The following is a 25071-nucleotide window of genomic DNA, read 5'->3' as shown; positions in this document are numbered from 1 at the left end:
CACACTCACTACTTCCCTGCTGCATCCTGTGGCTGGGTGTCCCTCCTCAGTAGCTCCAGAGAAGAAGTGGGCTGCTCATCTCCCTACAGAGGTGCCACCAGCTACAAGTTCTTACTGAACACTATAAATATCCTTATTTGCATAACATAAACCTGAATTTGCAAAATATAAACCTCTTCCTTCAAGGTGAGCTACATAAATGCCCCAGGCCCTTGTGTCTCTTGGCACAAAGGGCTGCATCTCCTTGCAGGGAGCAGCCAGGAGCCCTTATGCCAGCAGCTGTTTGTCCCCTATCGGAGCTAAGGGAAACTGAGGTACAGAAGAAGAAGGGAGAGTCACTGTGTGAGCATTCCTGGTCTGCTGCCATAAGCAACAGCTACCAGGGCTACTCCACAACACCTAGGGAAGTCCAAGGTTTGAATGCTGATGTCTTGGGGATCACTGCAAGAAGAAACAACATTCAGCCATCAACAGGAGAGGATTAGCTTATCAGGGCAGACAGTGACTGCCAGAGAGTGGCTGGAGAGAAAGACTGAAACAGGCAGTTATTCCCTGTGTCCCATCCAGGGCACTCACATGTCCTCAGGTGCTCCACAGGCTGGTAGAGAGAAGCACCTTTGCACCGTTCACCTGCTCCCAACAAAAGCACACTGTTTGCAGTAGGCACCCAGATGTGGCTATTGCTGTGAACTCCAATCCTATTCCCAACCCTACTAACGTGGGATGATCACGTGTGTGTGAAAATCTGCCCGTGTTTCACAGGTGTCCCAGTGCTGTCACGTTCATTGCTCAACACCAGGAGCAGGTTGCCTGAGAGCATCAAGCCCGTAGGAGCAGGACAACACACACCAGCCTTCCACTTTTCACACAGTCCATCCTATCTGGATACCTTGGAAGGGTTAATCCGAGGGTTTGCTGCGCTGCTGTTGCTCGGTGTGGCACAGCCGGCTAAGCCAGAGCTGGAACAAACTTGTTCCTTTACCTACATGCAGGCAGGAGGCAGCGAGGAGGTCGTGTGGCACCTGGCAGCACATCCCCAGGGTCCTTGCAGCGACTGTGCAGGTCGGGCTGCCCAGGAGCAAAGGTGTCCTGCAGCCAGGGGCAGAAAGTGGATGAAAGCCATGGGGTCTGCAGCCCCACTGGAGAGTCCTCCCCTGTGAGCAGGCGCCCAGGGAGATGTGAGGGGAGCCAGGAATCTGCTGGACAAACTCAAGAGTTGGACAGGGCAGCTGGGAACAGAGAGGAGCTGTGCTTCTGCCTTTTTTTGCAGGTTTGCTGTTGCCGGGGAGAGGTTTTAGGCTGTCATCCAGCTAATTCACACCACAGAGACAAGCACTTGAATTAGTTGCATTATCTGCGCCCAGCTAAAGTGGACAAAGGATTAAAGTGTGCTGAGCACCACCACCGTGATTTGCATCTCAGAGCCCCTTCCCACGGGCCCCTTCTGCTCCCAGCCTTTTTTTTTTTTTTCGTTTTCTGGCTGTGAGCCAGCCAGCATAAGAGCCCTGTTTACAGAAATGATGCCTAGGTTAATATTGCAAAGACTTCATCAAAGCCTGTAGTCGCTACTGAAGCAGAAGGGTCTGACCGCGGGCCATGAGCTGACCGGGCTGCGTACACAGGGGATGAGCCGCAGCCACGCGGCGCCGCCCTTCGTTTGACCAGTTCTGGTCTCAGCCTGAGGTACGAAACTAACTTTCTGCCACCAGGGCATATTTGAAATAATGAGCAAAATCAAACTGTTATTCATCTCTAAAGCTGCACACAAAACCTATATGCAGCTGTTGTGTCAGGGAAAAAACACCATTTGAGTGCTAAGTAAATATTGCGCTGTGCAGTGACCTTATGGGCACTTTTTCTGAGCTCATCCAGCTGCCAGAGATTATTATTTTATGCATGTTTATTCATGTGGAGAGGATGGGGAATGCTATTGCTATACCTTCCAAGCTGCCAGTCTCAGAGAAATCCAAACTGGGATCTCTCAGAAGCAGCTCTAGACCTAGAGAGGTAAAGCAAAAGCCTATCTGCCATCACTGGATTCTAATTAATTAATGGCTTTAAAAATGTTTTTTTATCACCACCACTTTGTAGGTAGGTGTAGTTTTCCTGAAAGGTTCGCACTGAGCTCTGCTGTATAGGTTTCTATTTTACTTGGCATTTGCAGTTTTTCTTCCTCTTCTTGGCATGGGGACTGAGTGACCTTAGCAATTGCCAGCAAGGGGACTCCATATGACGAAAGCAGGTGAAAGAGAAAATAAGGGTGGAGCTAGGTAAAGCCAATTCATACCTCAGAGGAGGTGTGGTCCTGTCCTCTACCTGGCTGTGGTAGCAGTCTTGTGAAATATAAAAGAAGGCAGTGGTTTCTTAAGCAATCCGGTGCCAGGATCCTGTAGTGAGAAGGAAGGGAGGTGCTGGAAGAAATGCAGAGCAAGAAGTCAAGAGTGTCAGCTGGGAAAGGTGTGGGAGACCGGTGCTCTGAGCCTCAGGAACACCATCACGCTCTTCCCTGAAGGCCTGTTTGCTGGGCTGAGGGTTGCATGGTAGCTGCACTCCCTTCCCCAGCAGGCTGGCTTAGAGGAGAAAGGAGCTATCATGTCCCAAGGAGAAGCAGCAGGACACGGCACTGCCAAGCCCCAGGACCGAGGATGGGCATGGATGGTCCTGCTGGCTGCAGTGCTGCTGCAAGGGCTGACGCTGGGCTTCCCCTGCTGCATCGGTGTCTTCTTCACGGACCTCCAGCACGAGTTCCAGGCCAGCAACAGCCAGACATCGTGGTTCCCGTCCATCATGGTGGCCGTGCTGCATGGAGGGGGTGAGTGACAGCAGGGAATGGCCTCCTCCACCTCCTGCCCTTGTGCTGCTGGTGGAGGGATGTAATGAGGATACTTCCACCATTTAATTAAGGCGGGCGGTGGAAGGGATTGGGAGGTCCAAGCAGAGTAGCTGTTTGGCAGTACACAGCATCTTCAAGCCACTTGGATCCCACAGTCCAAAGCTAAGTGTGCACAGATTCTATGGTCCCTTTTGTCACTCTCAGAGTCAGCCAAGACCCTTGGTCAAAGAAGGCAAATCCCTTTCTCAGCCCAGTTTTTCAGATCAGCAAGAACATAGTTATTTCTCACATAAGCTCTTTGAATAAGCCAGCACACAGTGCTGGAACTCTGCTACTTTCTTGGTTTATCTTGTCCACAAGAGCACATCTCCTTCCAAGTGCCACGTGACAGCTCTGTTCTTTGTGGCTGAAGAGATGCCAAAAGCTGAGCTCCTCCAAGCTGCCAGCTGAGGCAAAGCCTTAAAAGCAGCTCCTTGGGTAGTGGCACGAAGCACACACCCACGCAGGCATCAGGGTGGACATGCGCAGGGCTGGATCAGTGCAGAATGTGGGTCAGGCAGCACCCTCCGGCTGCAGGGGTGGAAGGAGCATTGTGCTCTGTGGATAGTAGAGTGACTCACTGGTTTTCCCCTCAAAATAAAATGTGGGAGTAACACAGGACAGTGGTCCCAGATTCCACACGCAGATGCAGGGATGCTTTTCTATTTCTGCAGAGAGAAAACCAAATCCCCAGCAGCTTGAGGGCTTCCCAAAGAGTGGCCTGTGCTTTGTGCCCCATACAAATCCTGTGCTTACTCGATAAACAGACAACCCAAACCCTACCAGGCAACAGAGGGAAAGTTCCCAGGGTTGCCCATGTATCCAAGCTTCTCCCTGAGTTCATACCTGCTCCCTTCTAATGCTGGTGAAAGTTGACACTACGTGATAAAGGAAAAAAAAACAACCCCAGAGCCCTGAGTCACACTGATGTGAAGGCTGTGGTAGGACATGGCTGGCAGCCACCTGCATGAAATTGAGAGTTTACACCTTAGCAGAAACAGCTGGGTCCAGAATATCAAGGTGTAGATTGAAAGAGATGTCGAGGGAAGTGATAAGGGGAGGAATCACCACTGAGAGTCAGCAGAAATAGAGCAGTATCCTTGGGGCTTGGAATTTGGAAGCTGTTGGGCATTCCCCATCCTGCCTTCCAGCCCCTGTGATCCTTCTGTGATTAGTGGGAAGGATCCAACTGGGACCTGCTGGCTCTAGGAAATGGTCTCAGAAGCAGCTTGGTCCCAGCATGTCCAGGAAGGACAATTCTGGCAGTATCTACAAGAATGTCAATTATCCTGTCATCTTTAATGAAGTAATTTTTGTGTAGGAGGCTGGAACCACAGTAAAAGGTAATACAAAGATCCAAAAGTTATAAATTGGATAAAGAAAGAATAGCCTCACATTAATGATATTCACAATAGAATTTGTCAGGGCACAGTTGTGCTTTTCTTGCCAGTTATGTCTCCTCTTGCAGGGTGTTACAGCATAGGGGGGCTTGTTCTTGTCCCCCAGTAGCACTAGGCAGCAGTAACATGAACCAGAAGGAAAAATCAACAAAATAAGCAGAGATCAAAGCCTCCCTCTCAGGCCAAGCACATATGGCTTTTGCTGCAACTTCTGACGTCCTTTGCAAGGGGCCAGGCTCTACTTGATTCAGGTTCTCCAGTTACATTCATCATTTCAGCACTTAAATCTTTCCCAAAATTGCATTCCGCTGTCACCAGTATCTCTTAGAAGTGCCTCTCTCTTTTCTTCACCTTTATTCTTTTTAATTCAGAGGAACTGAAGGGGGGAAAAAAATTATTTGTTGCAAAAATTGGAAGAGAAAGGAAAATGGGCAGAGCAGCCTGTTCTCAGAGCAGTCAGTCCTGGGAGAAGGTTCGATGCAGGAGAGCTATGGAAGGAAACGGGGAAGGGCACAGGGCAAACAATGGCTTATAACTCAACCAAACATATCCCATTATCGGTGCTGTGTTCCTAGGTAAAAGCCATTAACGATTATTTTGTTATAAGATAATTTGAGAGATCTCAGGGTCCTACATCTGTCTCCAAAAGGGAATTTCAGGCCCTTACAGGTTCCTGCTCCTAGATATCCATGCACACAGAAACTCTGGACTAACTCATACAAATGCAGCACTTTAGTTGATATTATTCTTGCAAAAGAAACCACAAAAGCCCCAGGCAAGTGAGAAATAACATTTGAAATCCAGACAACAAGCAACCAGGAACTAATAATGAAAAACTCTGATGGTTTTTAGAGCCAATCTCATTATTTTGTAGTGTTCAATGTATGCCTTCTTGGGCTAGTTAAACAGCAGTACCATCCTTAATGTCTTTAGCAGGAGGAAAAATAATCCAATCACATTTGCTGGACAGTTTTTCAAAGGCCAGTGAAGTCTGAAGCGAAAATCTCCCAAGCAGATCAAAATACAGACAGCTGCACTCGTAATTTTAATAATGTTCCACTGTTCACTTGACTGTGTGGATTTTATTTCAAACCAGACATTGATTTAGTTCACAAATACGCCACAGGTTATATTTCCTACACTGACTGACTCCGAATTCTGCAGCTTACAGTAATTTTGCATTTGCTTGCATAACCTTAAATGTTCAGAATTGGGGAAAAAAGTTAATAAAACCTGGAAAACCTTGAGGATCCTCAAAGGAACAGGAAAAGAAACTCTACCTTCAGATCCTCTTCTGCCAGAACATGCAGAGAGAAGCACCTTCCCACTGATGGACTGCAGGTGGGAACTAATCTTTCCCTGCCCCAAAATGAAGGATGTTAAATGTCATTAACAAACCAGTAATTTATCACAATATCATGGAATTCACCAGAAGTCCATTTCCAAGGGTTTTAATGAAAATCCATCACATCCTACTTGATGGTCAAAATCCCAGCAGATCACAGACTTCCCCTCAGCCAACAAGCTGGCCAAGCACTTGGGAGGATCACAGAACAGATTTTCTCTTCCTGTCTCCCCCACTACATTAAGCTGCTGGGACAACCCTTGGGGTCTTTAGACTACATCATTCGATAATTGCAGCAATCCAGCACATACAAAATACTTCCTTCCTCCCTAACTGCTTCCCGTTTTTCTTCTCTGCTTCCAGGGCCCCTCTGCAGCATCCTGGTGAAGCGGTTTGGCTGCAGGTTTGTGGTGATGCTGGGTGGGCTGCTCAGCGGGCTGGGAATGGTGTCCAGCTCCTTCTGCAAGTCCATCAGCCAGCTGTACCTCACGGCCGGCCTCATCACTGGTACGTACCAGAGAGCAGGGAAACTCAGCTGCTGTGCTGGAGATGGGAAATGGGAGAGCCCCAACTAAGTGGTCACATTTTTCCACTCATCTGTGAAATAGGAGAACTCAACAGCCTCCCAGCACAGCAGGAATCCTACAGCCACTAGACTTGGCCTTCACACCCCTTTAGCACACACCTCACCCACTCAAGCTCACTGGGAAGTGTTTCTCTGGAAAAAGCTACAGGTCTCCAGAGGGTAAAATGGAGAAAAAGGATGTCTGTTCTTTTTAGTAGCTTCTCAGCCTTTTGTCTTTCAAGAAGGGAGGGTTTTTTGCTGTTTTTCCAATCTTTGAACATAATGTGTTGGGATAATGTCCTTCCCAGGTTCCCTGGGCTTGTATTTCACCACTCCCAATCAGGGGGAGAATGGAGACATCTTCTTCTAACAAAAGACCATGTTGGTTTTGAACAGAAGTAACAGATGGGAACTTTTCCTTTCCAAATATTTCTCCTATGTAACTGACATTCAACTCTTGGTTTTTAATAACATAAGAGAAATTAATTCCCCACTCTGGGACCAATCCTGGTGGATCTTGCAAGTTAAGCAGTGGCCACTGCATAGAGAGAAAAACAAGCAACTCCCTAAGCCCTGATGAAAGCATCAGGAAAGCAGCAGTGCTTGTTGCATGTGGTGTTACACCCAAGTTTTTAATGAACAATTCCATAACAACTTTAGGAATTGCGGTGTGTCCCAGAAAAATGTCCGTTTAGATGAGTATATTACTATACTCAAGAACACAAATAGTTTAATTTACACACAACATCCTTCTTCATCCCTGATGTGAGGTTTCTGAGTATTAATCAGTCCCTGGGGGATGTGTGGCCTGGCAGGTCAGAAAATGCTTCAGTGGCAGATGAAGTCATCTGTGGGTACACCCTGAATTTTCGCCCTTTAAGACAACATAGAAGGATCATTTACTCTTTTATTCTCACTTTTAGGTCTGGGATCATGTTTCAGCTTCCAGGCAGGAGTGACTGTGCTGGGCTACTACTTTGTACGGTGGCAAACACTGGCCAATGCCGTGGCCTCCACTGGCGTCTCCCTCGGCTTCACGGTGTGGCCACTGCTGTCTCAATACTTGCTGGATGAGATGGGTTGGAGAAACACCTTCCTCATCTTCGGAGGAATACTACTGAACTGCTGTGTTTGTGGAGCCATCATGAGACCCATTCAGCTGGCATCAGGGTCACTCTCACAGTCTGCCAAGCCTGAAGAAGAGCCAGGGAACAGAGCACAAGAGGCACAGCTGTCCAATGGAGCATCTCCTCACCACCCCATGCTCCAGCAGCACACCAGAAGGACAAAATGCTTCCAGGTGCTGCAGAAGTACCTGGCTTTTGACATCTTCTGTCAAAACAAAGGTTACCAGATTTACACTATTGGAGTGACCTGGATGATGATGGGGTTTGCCTTACCTCATGTCTACCTTGTGCCTTATGCCATCCACAACGGGGTGGAGGAACACAAGGCAGCCCTTCTCATCTCCATCATCGGGTTCATCAATATCTTCATCCGCCCTCTCACAGGGCTGCTCTCAGGACACAGAGTCTTCACAGGGAGACGCATCTACCTGTTCAGCCTGGCCGTGCTCCTCTATGGGCTCAGCAATTTCATCTGTGTCATCTCAGCTGAGTTCAGTGTGCTCATCCTCTACTGTGTCATCCTCAGCATAGCCATGAGTGGCATCGGGGCGCTCACCTTCCAGGTGCTGATGGATGTGGTAGAGATGGACAGGTTCTCCAGTGCTCTAGGGCTCTTCACCATCCTGGAGAGCATCACCCTCCTCATCGGGCCCCCGCTTACAGGTGAGAGAGGCTATGAAAGCTGGCTGGGGGAAAGGTGGTGGTTTGGAAACTGGTGACAAGTGTTTGGGAGCATCAAGAAGAGGAATAAAGGAGTTTCCAGACCCATGGTGTAGGTGAGTTATGCAAAGGGAGCAATATAAAGGACAGGGTGGGAAAGGAATGATCAGCCTTTTCTGACAGTTGGAAGGTCACTTCTGCAGCTGCATCAAGAGCAGACTGAAAATATGACTCGGTAAGGGATCTGATAGGTATGGGAGCAATGAGAGCTTTTTTCCAGTGAGTGGCAAGAAGCAGACAGGAATTACTGTGAACTCTTTCACCATTTTGCCAGTTTGCATTGTTTTATCCATGAAGTCTCAAGGAATTGTGAACATCCCATTAAAAAAATTAACTGTTCAGAATTATTACCAGTCCTACATTATTCAAAAGCCCCGTAGTAAAAGCTTCTGTTCAGTCTTTCTCTCCAAGTTCTGGAGTGTATTAATTTTTCTCTGGAGACAAGAAAGGAGCTAGTTATGACTCTCAGTCCAATAAATTATTCACAGTTCACTCCAAATGTCACTAAGTGACCTGTCCAAGACACACCTGCTCCCGCAGTACAGCAGTAAATTCAAAAGACTAACAAACAACAAATGTCAACCTGAGCATGTCAACCTCAGTTCAGGCTTTAGTTCTCTTCTCCAGACAATGAATTGTGGCTACTCAGCAGGAAAATTATGTCTGGTTCAATAATGTGATGGCAACATGCACCATGCTTCATGGTACTCCCTGGCATTAGTGTGTCAGTCACTTTTCTCAAAGAGCAAAAAAGGTCCTTTCTTGGACATCTCTGACAGGAGCAGCAGATGGGCAAAACAAAGCACAGTAAAAGCAGCTCCATTTCTGTTTGTAGTCCTAAAATCTGCTACGGAAAAGTGCACTGTGGAAAGAAACATCACTAATCTTGACTGAAAAATACAAGCAAATAAACATTATTCCAGTATTTCCGCATTGATAAGCAGCCTATGGAAAGCATCATGTATTTGGCCCAAGCATCACTTTTCCATCTCTAACATTAGTGTTAAATTACTCCCTTGATATCTCATGCTTCTAAACGGTTTATATTGAGGTCACTTAATGTTAGTCATAATCTTGTTGTGCTGTGAATTTCCTTATCCCTCATTACACACGATTAGAGACAAATGTTCAGTTTAGAGACCCTAGTATGTAAATTTCTGAGCTATTTCTCTCTCTAGTTGTTCTATTTTCTGCCCTAGGATGTAATAGGGTCACTCATTCCAAAAGCCACTGAGTGGCAGTGGCACCAGTGTCCTCTGCTGAGCAAATGAAATGTAGCAGCAGGTTGAGGAAAAATTGCAATTTCCTTTCTTTCCTGATTTCTCTGTATATTGAGAAATACTTTCTACAGAAGTATCACCTGACTTGAGACTATAAATAAAAAAGTAAACAATCCCTAGAATCTAGAGAAGAGGAGAGAACTTAACTCATCAGAGAATGCTTGTCTTTTGTATACGGCAGTTTGCTGAATGATGCAGGTTTAACATTCAGGTAAATGTATACCTTTAGTGTGCTTCTTCTCTTTGGCTAAGCTATGGCTTCTACTTCAGGTCTCCTGGTAGACGTAACCAGTGATTTCCACTACGTCTTCTACAATTCCAGCTTCTTCCTCATATCAGCTGCATTATTTATGGGACTCAGCTTCTGTGCTCTGGAAAAAAAAAACAAACTGAGAGAGGCTTCCAAAGCACATTTGGACAATCCCTCCAGATATCAATACAGTGAAACATCAACAGAACCAAAGGCTGAAAATCAATCCCCTCCAGCAGTTGAGTACATCACAAGTGTATGAAAATAAAGAAGGGGAAGAAAGAGCAACACAATGAAGTGGTCTGTACAAAGCAACACATGGCCCAACACTGGCAGCAGATGAGAAAAAACCAGTCTGCTTTCCACAACTGTCATCTTCCTTTTGCACTTCCACTCCACAGGGCCATGGCAGACTCCAAGACAGCCATTCAGACCACGGGCCCAGCCCAGAACCCAGCACCAGCCAAGGAGACAATGCACAAAGAGATCTGAGCTCTCCTAAATCAAACCATGGGATAACAGCCACAGAACCCAGCGCCAGGAGACAAAAGCTGTGTCAGTTCAACTGGGTTAATTGACTTTAAGAAGTCAACGGAATTTCACAAGCACGTTCCAGTTGGAAGTGCTGGCTAACACGTATTAATGGGTAGTTCTTCACAAAGAAGTATTTTTGCCTCATCTGAATATGCAGTTTTGGTGCACAGGCTTCCTGGTTACTTCCCATGTTGGGGGTGGCAAGACAAACACTTTCTACAGGACGTGTGTTATTATTTTCCACATCTCTAAATATTATACAGAAGCAGCTGTGTGGGTTGTAGAACTCAAACAAGTCTCTAGTAAGATCAACTATTTTCTCCTATGAAACATATACAGGAGTTCTTCATGCCAAGGACAGTTTCAAAGCCTCAAAATTCAGCTCCAGAGCCTCAACAAAAAAAAAACCAACCCACCCACCAAGGCTTGGAGTGCCTGCTTTGTGTAACTACTGATATCTCAAGTGCTGTTTAATGTAACATAAAAGAGGATTCGTGGTTCATGTAAACAGTATTAACTGGAACTCATTTGGGGCAGGGAGGGTGGTATTAGACCTAAGAATAAGGATATGCATTATTTTATAGGGCAAAATTCAAAGCAACTGTATGTCCTCTTTGTGGAGATCAATTCAGCTCTTTAGTCTTAGACTTCTGAACTTAATTACACCAGCATTCTCAGTATAGAGAACTTTGTACAAACATAACTTATACTTCTTATAAGTACAAGCAGAACTTACAAAGAAATCTGTGGAGAAAGCATACTGAGAAAAACCAGTGTTGCTGACTTTCTAGCCATGCAGCCTTGACTGTAAGTGGCTTTTTTCTGCCACATTCCCGGGATTTAGGCTTGTCACGGCTCAGATGATGGCTGCAGCACCCTCAGCATCAGCTCAAGATGCAAACTGTTCGTGTTCTGTATCATTCCTGATCCAACAGACGTGGATAACAGCTCATGAAGCACACGGATGAAGATAACCCAACACATCAGAACAATCAAAGAGATGGAAGTACAAAATGGGAGTGAAATGGAAGAAGTAACAGCTTTCAATGGAACTCCAGCACCTGTCTAAGAACTGTTATATCAAACTCAACTGCAGTGCTTATCTGGAAAACTGTCCTATCAGATTCCTAGGGATAAACCCACAGTTTTCATTAGAGCTCCTCAGACAAAACAAACCAACCAACAAAAAAAACCCCACTCTGGATGAAACCACTGGAAAACTGACTCCAAGGTCTTCAGAGACTACGATGGCTTTCACAGCTGGCTTTTACACAGAAAAGGCATCAGCCCTTCAGAAGGGTTCCTGCTCCCACAGCTCAGTATCTTCACCAGTACTGCCCTGGGATTACGGACCCAGGAGGATTTGCATTGTCTGATCAAACCGATACTTAAATAAGATTATTAGTGGGAGATATACATATCTAATCTCTCCTCACATGTGTTTATTAACTTATGTAATGCTTACATGGCCCATAACTATGAAGCAAACAGGGGCTGGTGCTTCTCATCAAAACAGACCAGTGTACATTCCTAGGAAAATGAGGGTGCTTTCTCAAAAAAGCAATGAAAAGGGATTAAGTCCCAAATCTCTTCTAGCTATTGCAAATAAACAGCTAAGCATCCGAACAGACTGCTATTTTCTCTGTGTGTAATTCTTATATTTTAAATTCTGTTCACCTTTCTACATTCCCTTTCTGTTTTCTTATGGAAATATGAGGTTGTGTTGCTCCAGATCCTCCCACTGCTACAAATTACCTGGGCAAACCAGGCAAGATATGGTGTAAGCTACAACCCACTAAAATTTCTCACATGAAACAAAGGTTAGGTGAAGGAGCAATGGAATGGCTCTTGTGTGGAGCCAACTGCTCCGCCTGTAATGCTTTTGCCCTGGCTGCTTCATAAGAAAGGAAATATACAGGACAAAACCAAAAAATCTTCACCAACTGAAGCTGACACAGAGATCAGCTCCTCCTACACCAAGGCAAAGAAACCTGTTTTGATCATTTCTTGATTGTACACAGCAGTGCAAGATAATTTAGGATGGAAAACAGGGAGAGTGCTTTCCAGAACTGCCTTTTGATATTCCCAGACTCCTCACTGGGGTCACTGGGACTTATTCGCAGGCACAGGGAGTGTTTCTGGGAAGAAAAACAACCAATTCACAAACCTGTTGTTTTAACATTTCTCAACTTGCTGACTGAAACCTTTCTAACAGCCGTACAGAACTCAAGCCTGAAAACAGAGCTGTCTCTCCTGGTTACTTTCCACAGACCCTTTAAAAGTAATCCACAACCCATAGGTTTGAAGCAAATCCTCGGCAGACAAGAAGCAACATTTTATGCTGTGTTTCCACAGGTGAATAAGATGTCTGAGTTCCCGTAACTCTCCTTTCCGCAGAGCTCTTCTCCCGTGTGTGTTTCAAACCTGAACTCCAAGCTGCCTTGAGCAGGAGCTTGGCAAAGGATAACAGGAGGGACCTGAGCATGCTACAGAATAATAAATATTCCCCCTCAGAGGGATCCTACAGGTGCAGCAACACTCAGCCCTTAGGAATCTTGGGGACCAGAAGGAAAAGAAAGCAATAAAAGTTCCCCTCATTAGTTTAAGGTCAGCCCTTTATGCAAGGCAACCACAGCCCAACTGAAGCAGTTTCTTTAACACCAGCAGACAGTAAAATAACCCTGGCTTTAATTCGGGACAAACACTAATAACTCAGCCAGGTTACAAATCTCTGAGAAACAGCAGAGCAACAAAAACTGACCAGAATTAAATGTTCCTTTCTCCCCGGGTCCCCTCTTGCCCCTCCCCTGCTCCCTTTATCACTGAAGATACTCTGACTCTTGCAAGATAAGCATTTTGGCAAGAAGCACCTTTACTCACTGAAATTAAACATTCACTGGGAAGCTCACACTGAAGTATTGCAAGATCATGATCCTTTAAAGCCTAAGGTTCTCTGCCGGGGTAATAATTGGGAAAGTTTATGATTATTTATTTATATTTAATAGCAATAAACCCCAAATAAAGGTTACAGCAATCTAACACACTCTAAGACACCTCAGAAGTTCAAAATCACTTAATTTAAGAGCTTGGCTTGCTATTTGCAGACATGGCTAGTAGCTATAAGAAAAGAAACAACTACTAGAAATTAAAATTTCCTGAATTCTGGCTTCAATATGCTATGGAAGTCACCAGAATAGCCCCTGGAGCTGTGACTACCCCAGCTAGCCCAGTCCCTGCTCTGGGAACTGCTCTGGCAAACAGCAAGTGCTTGGAGCACTCAGACCATTAAACTATACAGCCAATATTGGGTGAGTAAATGCAGTTCTTACAAACAGAAGAAATAGCGTTTTTCCTTTTTAAACACAGTTTCCCCCCCCTTATTAGTCAATCCCAGTAGTGCTCTGTTTGTATGGACTAGCTCCCGGTGTTTGCTTTCTCTGCTCCTGCTTTCCCACATTGCTCATTTACCTTCTATTTAATGACAGATGAAGCTTTAAAGTGTATCAACACTTACCACTTACAAAGGCACACATAAGAAGAGATTTCTTAGTACAGTAGCAAAACATTCTAATATAGACATAGTCTGTAGCACCTTTGCTGATCATCTTCACATATATATACTCAAATATGCACATAAAAATACATATATATATTTAGACATATACATAAATACATACTGACTTCAGTTGATAATTATGCTAAGAGCTGAAGTTGCTAGTGCTTAGTCTGGCTTAAACTTTTGTACCAGGTAGAAATAAATACCTTCCCTTTCATGTTCTGTGTCTTCCCACACCATTACAACATTAAAATATTTAGCATTACTGCATTCAGTGAAGCTTTCTTTGCTCATCCTTCTATTTAATGTAGTCATGGGCAGATAATTTTAGTGGCCCCAGCTGTGTGGGTTATCAGCCCACCACTCTTGTCACTGGTGCCATGTGGATCAGTCCATGACTAATTTGCTTGATATGAAAATCAATTGTATTTGAGATAACACAAAAGACAACATGTTCTCACGGCCTGTTCCTTGCCTTATCCACAGAAGAACATCCATGCATGTAATTGCTTCAATAAAAGCAGTACAAATTTCTGCAGAGTCCACTCCCACAATTTACGATCTTTATTAACCTTTACCTTGTATATTTACACAACATGAACCATAATTGAACCCTCTTGCAGCACGTAAAACTGCGGTGGTTTCACTGAGCTGTGTTAGTTCAAGACAAGGGAATTGCTCTGCTCTGTGCCCAAACCTTTGTACAGCCAAGGTGGAATCACCTGCTGCTCTTTTAATTCACTCCTTGGGTTTGTTTCATTTTCTTTCCCAGGTAATTTACCTCACTCTGCACATATGTTTTTACCTTTTCTCCCTCAGCTTCGTGAGTTGCAATCCCGTTATTTAGACTGGAACTGATCCAGGAGCAGCACTACCACAAGGGCAGCAGCACTGGGATGGAGCAGCAAAACACATACAGAGGTGAAAATTCTTTTAAGTAATCAGTGGGGAAAGGTCAGCTGGTTTGCAGAACAAAGCGTTTAAACAGCAAAGCTTTGCCATATAACGAGACAGTCAAATACCTCGACGCAGGTTCATTTATCTTGAGATATTTGATATATTTATTTATATTTTGATATAGTTATATACAATACATTTAGGGAGAGAGAGGAGGGACAGGCACCACCGCTCCTCCTCAAAGGAGTGGGCCCGCCCTCCGCCCACAAAATGGCGGCCGCCCCGCCCCGCCTGAGGGAGCTGGCCCCGCCGTGCACCGCCCACAAAATGGCGGCTGCCCCGCCCCGCCTGAGGGAGCTGGCCCCGCCGTGCACCGCCCACAAAATGGCGGCGTGTGGGCCTTGCGTGCTGCCCTGAGACAGCCGGTTCCTCCCCATCCCTCGGTACACCCGGTCCCTGAGCCGACGCTGCCCCGGGGGAACGGGCAGCCCCGGGGGTGTGTGTGTGCCGCGATGGAACTGGGTCGGCTGGAATACCTGCAGGCGCTCGTCACCGAGTTCCAGGTGACGGACAGCACAGGTAACAAACGGCGCTGCTCGCTCGTCCTCTCCGTGTCGAGCGTTTCCTCACACACCCGACCCTTTTTCCTTGCAGAGGCCAAGGAGCAGGTGCTGGCGAACCTGGCCAACTTCGCCTACGATCCCAGCAACTACGAGTACCTGCGGCAGCTCCAGGTGCTGGACCTGTTCCTCGATATGCTCACCGAGGAGAACGAGACCCTTGTGGAGTTTGCCATGGGTAAGGGCTGCTCCTCAGCTGACGCCTGGTCAGGGAACACCCGGCCCTGCGCTCGGTTCGGTCGTTAATCCTCCCCAAATTCACGCAGGGCTCCAAAAACAAACCCACACTGTGCTGGTAAAGCCTCCTTTAGTGCAGAATAGGAGAGAGGTCAGAGGCGGGCATGACCCTCCATGTCCTCACAGGGCTTAATAAAGGCACTATCTGGAAAGGATTTTGGGTTGTTTGTTTCTTTTCTAAACAATACCTGATTAACTTTTTACTGAAATCTCTTCTATAGAGAAGCAGTCATTAATACATAGATTTTGCCAGGTCTGTTGTACAGATCCATGTAACCATTCTGCTATTGGCAACTGGTCTTCTAGAATACTACCTGACATTTTTAATAAATCTCTGAGGAACTGCCTTACCGTGATTTTTCATGGTCTGAATGTAAGCTAAGGGGGCAGATCCTGTGAGCAGCTCTATGAGATGATATTAAACGTATTTGATTTTTAAGGTTTGTGGCTGCATCTCAAAGTTTCATATTTCAAACATTCTGTGGTTCTTGGCTACTTACTCTGGTTATCTCCATTCTCTGGCTTCCTGTAGCACCTGCAATAAACTGCTGGCTTGTGTCTTCCACTAGGGATGAGTGATCCTGGAATCATTCTGTGGAAGCAGTTATGTGCAGCAGTAACAGTGCCCTCTAATGACACACAGGAGGAGGAGTGTGCTGGTGGAAAATCTCGGGAAAGAATCAACAAAACATGGCCTAGGGAACCGTTAAGAATTTTCCGTCCAAACAGAAGATCTGGATGTTAGAAACAGGATGAGCAATGAATTTGGACAGACACTTTTCTCTTGCCGTTCCAGGTGGTCTTTGCAACCTGTGCTTGGATAAAACAAACAAAGAGTACATCCTGGAGGCCAACGGGGTGGAGCCCATCATCAACTGCTTGTCCAGCTCCAACGAGGAGACCGTGGTGTCGGCCGTGACCACGCTGATGTTCCTGACGACGCCGCGCTCGCGCGTGCAGACCACGGCACTGCCCGTGGTGGAGTGCATGCTCCGCTTCTCGCTCTCGGCCAACACGCGCCTCAGCAACCTGGCATCCATCTTCCTGCAGGATTACTGCAGCCCTCCGCAGGTGGAGGAGGCCAGGAACCTCAGCAGGCACACGGCAGTGGGGATTCCTCTGCCCAAGGACTGAGCGCGGGGCTGTGGAGAGGGGAACCTCCTGCTGTTCTCGCTTTCTGCTCAGCAGGTCAAGAGCAGCATTAAAGACGGGGGGGTTGGTCCCACCAGTGCTGGGGTTTAGTTAACAAAGAGGATGGAACAGCACTACCATGGCAGCTGGGCCAAGCACACAGCCAAGCCTGCAAGCAAATATTTAAAATAAAGCAGGTCATGGCTGCACATTGGAGAGTACTTTGCCAAGTGCAGCTCAGCACCCAGCTTGCTCAAGTAACCCTTCCCAGCAATGAGGGGTTTTCTGCTTGGGTTATTGGGCAGAATTATGTCCCCTCTGGTTCCTGGATAGTTGTGCTGCAGCTCTCCCCTTCAGTGTCAATGACAAGGAACGCTAAGTGTCAACTCAAGTGACTGAAATGTCACAGAAATTTATTTCTCTTGCAGAGAAAAGAGTTTCCCTGCCCTGGCAGTTCACAATCTCTGCATCCCTGTGGCACTAGTTATGCCATCCTCCAATCATGGCACAGGCAGCCAGCTAGGGAATCACTGCATAGGACACGCTGTAGCTACCCTACAAATGAAGAAGTGGTAAGTTTTTCTTTCATTACCACTGGTGAGAAAGGTGAAGTCAAAAAAAAAAAGGGGGCTCATGGCAGTCTGGCTCATAAGAACAGCTGTCTTGTAAAAGCTTCTCTTAATAAAACATTAACTTAAATGCTGTGTAATCAGTTCTGTGTGAGCTCATGAATGTTTTTCTCCAGCACTTGCAGCCTTTGCCCACTCTTACTGAAGCACATGGGCCAGAAATCGAAGCCAGCTTAGTCTCTTTTCATTATCAGCCAATGAGGCAAGAGAAAACCCAAGAGCCAGGGTGGCTAAACACATAACATTTATAAGGTTTGACTTGAGCCCAGTGCTCCCTGACAGACACCCACACTGGATCTGCTTACCTTTCAGAGCCTTCCTCCTTCCTCTTTTTCCCTCCCCTCTGCCCCCAGACAGCACAAACCAAACAGGAGTGAGGTTAAACACACACAAAAATCCAACCACAGCTGCTTGTAGTTTATAATTTCTCTTCTCCTACAGCAAACATCCAAAACGCTACAGAGATTAACTGAGTGCAGAGCAATCTTCCAGAAACCCAAGAGCACTGTGTGACAGGAGCAGCTCATTTACTGTGACTGACCCCTGCAGTGACAGTGCCTCCTGGCCATGGGAGGAGATGGGCTGGTTGTTCCCTGGCAGTGGGAAGAATGCAGCATCCCCTTCCTGCACTACTTCCTCCGCTTGCTTTCCAGGATGGCCTTCCAGTCGTCAGCCCAGGAGCGCAGGCGCCGGCGCGGGGCCGGCAGCTGGACGTGCCTGTTGTGGCAGCAGGTGAACAGGATGTGCTCCCAGCTCGGGTTGGGCTCTGCGCCTGTGGGAAGGGGGGGAAAAGCTGCAATCAGCTGGGGATGGCTCCCCAGCCAACAGCCAGCCATGGAAACGCTGTTCAAACCTTGGATGGTGTCCTTGTCATCAAACAGCAGGTCAGCAGCCACCACGGTCTTGTCTCGGGTCAGAATAATCCGCTCCACAAACTCGGGTCCCAAGTGTTTCTCTACCCACTTATACTGCAGAGACAAGGAATAGGAGAAAATCCCGCTGTGCTCTCGGTTTGCACATCACTTATGTCAGACCAGCCCTAATAGAGTAATTTTTTACCCCTGTAAACCTTCACCTGTGTCTAGGAATCCCCACATGGAGCCTGGCTGTGGCCCAGGATGCTGATTAAACCTGTCTGTGTGACAGCTGCCAGTCAGCACTGCCCTGGCCATGCCCAACTGTTGAGTTTGTGAGAAGCACTGGCTGCTTGCCCAGAGCACGTGGGTTGTACCCATCTAAGTCATTCCAGTGACCAAATTACCCCTTCCATTCTCATGCCACTGACAAGAAGGATTTATTCCAACACTACAGCCTCCTGAACACAGCACTGGCCTCTTTTGGGACATCTCAGGCTCCAGATTCAGACTGAAGTAAGTTTTGTTGGTTGATGGTTCTCCAGAGTGGAATCCCCTGGGAATATCCCATCCCTGTGGGCTGCACTGTAACAGTTCCTTTGCTGTCACCTGCTGACACAGCTGGTCCCAGCCCAGCTCCAAAAGCCCAGGGATCACATGCTCCACAGTAATTCTGGCACCATGTGGCACTTGGAGATTCCCTGTCCTGAGTTACTGCTCTGTGTGTGGGAAGCTGTCCCTCAGACAGGGATTGAGGGAAGCCTGGCAGCTGGAGCAGCTACTGTCTTTAGAAAGGAATAGCTCCAACTTGGGTAGTATGAAACAGCGAGGCCTTGCAAAAGCAGCATTAAGCCCAATAAAAACAATTCCCTCCCACCTTTTCCACAATGCAGTGCTCGTATTTCCGGAGAGGGCTCGTGCAAATGAAGACTTCAGTGCTGAAAAGAAACAGCCTTTGTTAGCAGTGAGGGGAAAGTGTGTAAGGTCCTGGAAAAGGGCTGCAGGGTGCGAAGTGTCCTTACTCCTGCATGTGGAGCATCTCCTGCACAGCTTCCAGGGCTCCTGGAATTGGATCCAAGTCTAGGAAGAAGCCAGGCGACTCATAGACACTGGCTACCTTGGCCTGCAGGAGACAGAGGACGATGAGCAGCGGCTGTGCTCTGTCACAGCACTCTCCAGTCACCCCCTGTGTGACAGCCCAGTGCTTCCCCCCAGGAGTGAATTATAAAATTTCTCACCTTTCACTTCTGGGAAAGGTCCAGTTTGGGCAGACAAGAAGGAGAAGTCACTTTCTGGTGGTTCATGAGGAGGCAGAGATGCCCCTGGCCTGACTTTGCTCCTACAATCAGCCCTGACCCACTGGAGTCTCTAGGGGCTGAGGGAGACAGAGCTCCCACCCCACCTCTTCACAGCAGGTCTCTTTCAACTGACTGTGGTGAAAACCAAAGGAACAAGTTGGAGGCTTCTCCTCCTCTGTCACATTTGGCTGAGTTTGCTGAGGGCTCAGGAATTCACCGGGGATGGGTGGGCAGATGCAGGTGCTGCCCATCAGCCCCCTTTTCCTTTAGAGCAGACAGGGCACGGTGGTGACCGTGCCAATGGCCAGGCCAGCACTGCCACACACCTGGGGGGAATCCCTTCAGCAAGAGGGAAGGATGAGAGCGCTGGGAAAGCTCCGTGTCTTTGCTGCTTTTTATGATTTTCAGTCACCCACTTAAAATATTGTTGAAGGAGCAGACCTTGGCTCCAGCCCGGATGGAGGTAACCCTGAGGTTACCCTGAGGTAATGGGCTGGTGCAAAGTCTGCTCCAAAGAGTCTGAGACTGCAGCAGGAAGTTCAGAGGTGATCCCTGTGCTTCCCCAAGAACCTTTGGCTCCGTGAGGTGACCTGTGCACCCCATGAGCCCCATCTGGGCTGGGTTTGAGGGTGCTCTCCTCGCCTGGCTCAGCACTGGGCTGAGCTCTGCAATTAAGGCCTTTATCCCTTTTGTGTCTGCACCTGCTCTCAGTGTAAACCCACCTTCCATACAGGCATGTGGGATGCCACGTGAACCAGAGAGGAAATCAATGATAAACAAGTGGGGAAGGAGGTTAGCCCTAAAGGCAGAATCATTTTTAAGTGAGTGTAAATAGGAAAGAAACAAGATTACTGGAGAAACAATGTTATCCCAAGCTAACATAGCCAAAAATGGGACAAAAAGATATTTAATATGATACAGTACAGTGCATCTTTAATCTCTAAAAGGAAGAGCAGTATTTCCAGGGCAATTTCCAGGTAGGACTGTCCTTCCAGTCCTTTTTCTTCTTAATTTACTGGTAAGACATTTTCACACCTTTTATTATTAGGAAATTTACTGCTTTGAATCCAGCTCTGGTTAGTTAATTTTAAGGATTGCTCCCTGGTGACTGTTCAGTGGCCTGTGTTAAATGAGTGTTTCAGAGTGGGTCACAGCTGATGGGTTTTCCCCTTCCTTATCCCACATCCCATCATGGCAAAGGACCCACAGCAGCACCGAGGGCGGAGGCCCCTTCCAGGCCTAAGTTTCACCCTAAGACAGAGAGATTAAGCTTCCAGTCTCTCTTTACCCTGAGGCACACAAATCTTAACTTCCTTGGGGTCACGTAGTGAAGTTCAGAGGTGTCAAAGCAGCATTTTTCCACAAGCATTAAAGTCATACGTTGCCATGCCACTGAACAGTTTGGAAAACTTAATTCTTGTTAAGTGTTCTTCAAAGGCAGGCTGCAGCCTTTGCTCAGAAGAGTCCAGCTCTAAAGAGTCCAGCCGAAGGTCTCCTTGCTCTGTATCACCAGTGGAACATCAACATAAAACCCATTTCAATCAAGCAGCAGTGAGGAGTCAAACCAGACTCTCAGATCCTGAAGCTCACTCAGTTATCACCACCTACAAATACTCATAAATCAACAGCCAGAAAGTTGGAAGCACTGTCTGATTTCACACGCAGATCAGAAGAGGTTAAGGAGCCTGTCTAGGTGCAGACATGGCAATCAGATCTGCCCAGATCTCTGTTTCCATGCAAAGCCTCCGTGATCCCAGCAACAATTCCCTGGAGCTCTTCCCAAGGAGATTGAATTACAGACTTGGGGCTCGTGTCTGAAAGCTCTTTTATCCTACAGCAAGACACCAGAAACTGGCAAGTTTCCACCACATCACAAAAAAGTCTGGCTTTGTTGGAGAAAGAAATTTGATTTGATGACTCCTGGAACCAAAAGCCATTTCCTCTCATAAAAAAAGTGACTAGAAATAGAAAGTAAAACCATTTTCTTTCCTCATTTTCATGCTACCAATGCTGAACGCTTCCTTTTAACCTCCATTAGTAAGATAACAATTTGGATACAAAACTGGAAGGACTACATCTGTCCCTAAGCTTTCCCATTTACAGGACTTAAAAATAATTCTAGAATTTTTTACCACTGGTGGGGATGTTGAATCCTTTTCTTGAAGCTGTCTGGGGCCAGGAAACATGGAGATAAATCCCCACCAACAAATTGACCACAGACACAGGAGGGCAGAGAGGCAAGTGCAGTGCAAAAAACTTGAACAAAATAAAATGGATTAGAAGTCCTTCTAAATAAAATGGATTTACAGTGTGAAATTAATGATCAACTTGCAATCAAAACAGAAACAGAAATGAAGTAATGGCTCAAGTTTCAAGCGGCAGCTGCTCAGCACCAATTAAGCATGAACACCACTCAGGAAGAGGTGATGCATAAATCATCACCACAGCACTTCCCAGCCCATGTCACGAGAATATCCCACACCCTGGAAGTTCATGGACAGACACAGCCAACAGCTGCCACAAAGAGCCTGGTGTCCAGCTGACCCCCCTGGTGTCCAGCTGACCCCCTGGTGTCCAGCTCACCCCCTGGTGTCCAGCTGACCCCCCTGGTGTCCAGCTGACCCCCTGGTGTCCAGCTGACCCCCTGGTCTCCAGCTCACCCCCTGGTGTCCAGCTGACCCCCTGGTGTCCAGCTGACCCCCTGGTCTCCAGCTGATCCCCTGGTGTCCAGCTGATCCCCTCCTTTCAGCACTAACAAATTGCAGGCTCAGTTTCCCTGCATGGACACGTGGCCCCACAAACTGCCCTGTGTGGGCTGCTGGTTCCTGCCAAAGCTTTCCCTGCAGCTTGTGCCAAGGACAGACTTTCCATGGGGATTCTCCTGCCCCACAGACACCCTATACAGCCACAGCAGAACAAACAAGGGCTCTGTTTTTAAAATAATGTATGGTATTTACATAAAACCCAAAGGAGCCTCAAATCTTTAAAACTATAACTTCATTGTGCTGCCAAACATACCTAAACCAGCCCAAAGCTCCAGAGATTACTGAAGGAGACAGACACACAGCACAGCTCCATAAAGCTAATTTCCTTAGGAAGCCAGGCTAGAACAGCAAGATAAGAGCTTTTAGCCACTGCTGGTGTGCGTGGGATTCAAACCAGTTGTCTGGTTATTTCATTGCCACACTTAAGGTCTGGGGAGGAACAGGATGAGCATGAACCAAATTAGGGAATGGGGTTTCCAGAAATAGAACAAAATGCAATTTTCTGGATAGATCAGACTGTAAGACCTTCCAAAAAAGAACAAATAAAAAGTCATGACCCCTTAAATTTCCTGCAACTTTTTTTTTGTCCGTGAGATTCACTTAAGGACTAGTCATTTAAACAATAAATCATGTTTGTTTCTGCAAAATAATAGCCAAATTTATGTCTGCTGACTATATTTACAGGCTTCTGGTTCCAGGAGCTTCTTACCATCAATAGTCATCGATTAGAACGCAGGCAGTTTGGAGCCTGTGGAAATGCTGACTGGATCCAGCACTCCAGCCCCTTATTCTGGTGCAGGAGCCTTTACCTCACTATGGAACAGCAGTGAAATTAATGTGAATTGTCGTTTCTTAGCAGTAAAACCCGCCAGGCTCAGTACAGGTTTTTAAAATGAGCAATGAACTTCTCAGGGACAGTGTTCAGCACAACCCAGATCAGTGGTTTCTTTACCGAGTCCTTGACTGTCCTGTGGTGACCAGAAGGAAGGGTGAAGCCTGGATTCACAGTATTTCTAATTCTGTGTTTCATGCAGCCTTAATTTGTGCAGTGATAATCAGTGACTTCTTCCAGGAGGATCACCAACCCTTTACAGAGGGATGTGTGTGTGGGAGTTTTGTCATCAAACCATTCACTGAACCATCTGAAGATGCTTGCTCTTTACCTACTCATGTTCTTGCTCTTGCTGTGCAGCAGAACAGTAATTTACCCAAAGCTCCCAGAGCACTCTGCACATGCTCACACGGCTCCACAGCAAGACAAGAACTATAAATGTTATATCTGGGTTTGTACAGAATGAAATCCTGCATCCATATTCCCTCTGCATGCCCTGACAAGCTGAGTGCATGGCAGGTAAGAGATCAGGAACAGCAGGAGAAGGCTGGTGGAACACCCTCCATCCATGCAAACTGCTGCCATTTTGAATGTTTGCTGATGGCTGAATGAGTAACAGAGAGGTTTGCAAAGCAAAATTACAAATACTGTAAATCCAGACTTCACCCTTCCTTCTGGTCACCACAGGACAGTCGAGGGCTCTGTCAGGAAATGGAACAGATGCTGATCTGGGCTGTGTTGTACACATTCCCTGAAAAGTCCATTGCTCATTTTAAGATCCTTTACTGAGCCTGGGGGTTTGTTACTAAGAAATGACAATTTCATTTCCCTCCTGTCCCATAGAGTGGCTCCTGCCACTGGCTGATAGACAGGAGTGTGGATCCAGTCAGCATTCCCACAGGCTCCAAACTGCCAGAGCTCTGATCGATGGCAATTGATGGTCCCAAGTTCCTGGAACTTAGGAACCTGTACATATAGTGAATAGCCATGATTTTGGTTATTATCTTACATAAACAAACATGGCCTTGTTTACGTGAGTATCCCTTAAACGAATCCCATTTAGGTATACATGAACAAAAAAACCTGCAGATAACTTAAGGGGATTTTAAAAACCACTGGTCCCACGCTGAGTTGTGCCCAGGCTGGCGGGCAGGGAGAGGTTTCCCAGCGGGATGGGGAGGGTGTGTTGGCCCCGCAGCCGCACTCACCGCCAGGTCCTCCGCACGCTGCGGTACTGCTCCCGCACCGAGAAGCCCCTGCGCTCCTCCAGCTCCACGCGCGGCTCCGCCGGGAAGCGGGCGCGGAATTCCCGCAGCACCGCGCCCTCGAAGTCGGCCAGGACCCCGTCCATGTCCACCAGCACCCGCAGCGGCGCGGCCGCGCTGCCCATCCCGATCCCAGATCCCGGATCCCGGCTCTCCGCTCCCGGCACACGCGGGCGCAGCGCCCCCGGCTCCGGCACACGCGAGAGCGCGCATGCATATGTATTAGCTACATGAATATGCATGAAGGGGCGGGGCGCCTGGAGGGCAGCCCCGCGTGGGAACAGGGTGGGGTCCACAGCAGGAATAGAGAAAAAGCCCACAAAAGCCGATCCCGGCACTCCTGGGGACCCCGCGGTGGCCGGGATGCGGCTGCCACGTCCCCCCGAGGAGAAAGAAGCGCAGTGGAGCCTCAGCAGCCATCAAGGAGCATTAACAAGTTCCCCTGGGCATGGCGCTTGCAAAGGAAACATTAATTTCTGGGTAATTCCCCATGCTCTCGATGCAGCTGGTGCAGGGCACGGAGCACATCAGCTACAGGGACCCCCCCCCCGCCCCAGATGGAGGAGAGGAGGAGTACGGCAGAGCAAATCCAGTTCGGTAGGTTCAGCACCCCAGGGCAGGGCTTCTCCAGCAGGGATCTGGAAAGCCAGGGTGCTTTCAGGCACCGGTTCTTCCAGAAGGGTGGAAGAGGCACCAGCAGACACGGGAGCTCCATACAGATCCTCTGCTGTGGCTTATTGGGCAACAGAGCCCTGCCAGGACAGCAAAGAAAGTCATGGTTTGGTCTCAATTCCACCCCCTCCCTTTTTAGGGTCCTCCTCTCTTTTCTTTTTAGTGAGGAAAATACACTTTCCTCAATTTTGAGAAAAAACAGTATTTTGGATAAAACAGATT

The 25071-nt window shown here is 47.4% G+C and overlaps 3 protein-coding genes and 1 long non-coding RNA gene across 5 annotated transcripts; 2 read left to right on the top strand and 2 right to left on the bottom strand.

Annotated features, from left to right (window-relative positions):
- The first annotated feature begins 2129 nt into the window (after nucleotides 1-2129).
- Nucleotides 2130-10986, top strand: SLC16A5 (solute carrier family 16 member 5). 2 transcript variants are annotated; one of them, XM_019290716.3, is made up of 4 exons: nucleotides 2130-2812; nucleotides 5981-6124; nucleotides 7106-7972; nucleotides 9632-9794. In XM_019290716.3, the coding sequence occupies exons 1-4, from the start codon at nucleotides 2593-2595 to the stop codon at nucleotides 9700-9702; spliced, it is 1302 nt and encodes a 433-aa protein (XP_019146261.1). In that variant the 5' UTR covers nucleotides 2130-2592; the 3' UTR covers nucleotides 9703-9794. The 2 variants fall into 2 exon arrangements, with proteins under 2 accessions (XP_019146261.1, XP_019146260.1); XM_019290715.3 differs by having other exon boundaries at nucleotides 2132-2812; nucleotides 9580-10986.
- Nucleotides 9533-14787, bottom strand: LOC109145709. The gene is made up of 2 exons (XR_002047358.2): nucleotides 14455-14787; nucleotides 9533-9680 (listed from the first exon to the last, which is right to left on the bottom strand). It is a non-coding gene; the product is annotated as an uncharacterized LOC109145709 (long non-coding RNA).
- A 111-nt stretch (nucleotides 14788-14898) lies between these two features.
- Nucleotides 14899-17243, top strand: ARMC7 (armadillo repeat containing 7). The gene is made up of 3 exons (XM_010407492.4): nucleotides 14899-15125; nucleotides 15201-15344; nucleotides 16200-17243. Exons 1-3 carry the CDS (start codon nucleotides 15059-15061, stop codon nucleotides 16535-16537), a joined length of 549 nt encoding a protein of 182 aa, XP_010405794.1. The 5' UTR covers nucleotides 14899-15058; the 3' UTR covers nucleotides 16538-17243.
- Nucleotides 17244-17559: 316 nt separating this feature from the next.
- Nucleotides 17560-24616, bottom strand: NT5C (5', 3'-nucleotidase, cytosolic). The gene is made up of 5 exons (XM_010407586.2): nucleotides 24121-24616; nucleotides 19040-19140; nucleotides 18895-18955; nucleotides 18017-18131; nucleotides 17560-17935 (listed from the first exon to the last, which is right to left on the bottom strand). Exons 1-5 carry the CDS (start codon nucleotides 24388-24390, stop codon nucleotides 17793-17795), a joined length of 690 nt encoding a protein of 229 aa, XP_010405888.2. The 5' UTR covers nucleotides 24391-24616; the 3' UTR covers nucleotides 17560-17792.
- Nucleotides 24617-25071: the final 455 nt, after the last annotated feature.

Source organism: Corvus cornix, chromosome 18, assembly GCF_000738735.6.
Source record: "Corvus cornix cornix isolate S_Up_H32 chromosome 18, ASM73873v5, whole genome shotgun sequence".
Lineage (NCBI taxonomy): Eukaryota > Metazoa > Chordata > Aves > Passeriformes > Corvidae > Corvus > Corvus cornix.
The sequence above is the reverse complement of the archived record's forward strand: the minus strand, read 5'-3'. Positions and strand labels throughout refer to the sequence as shown.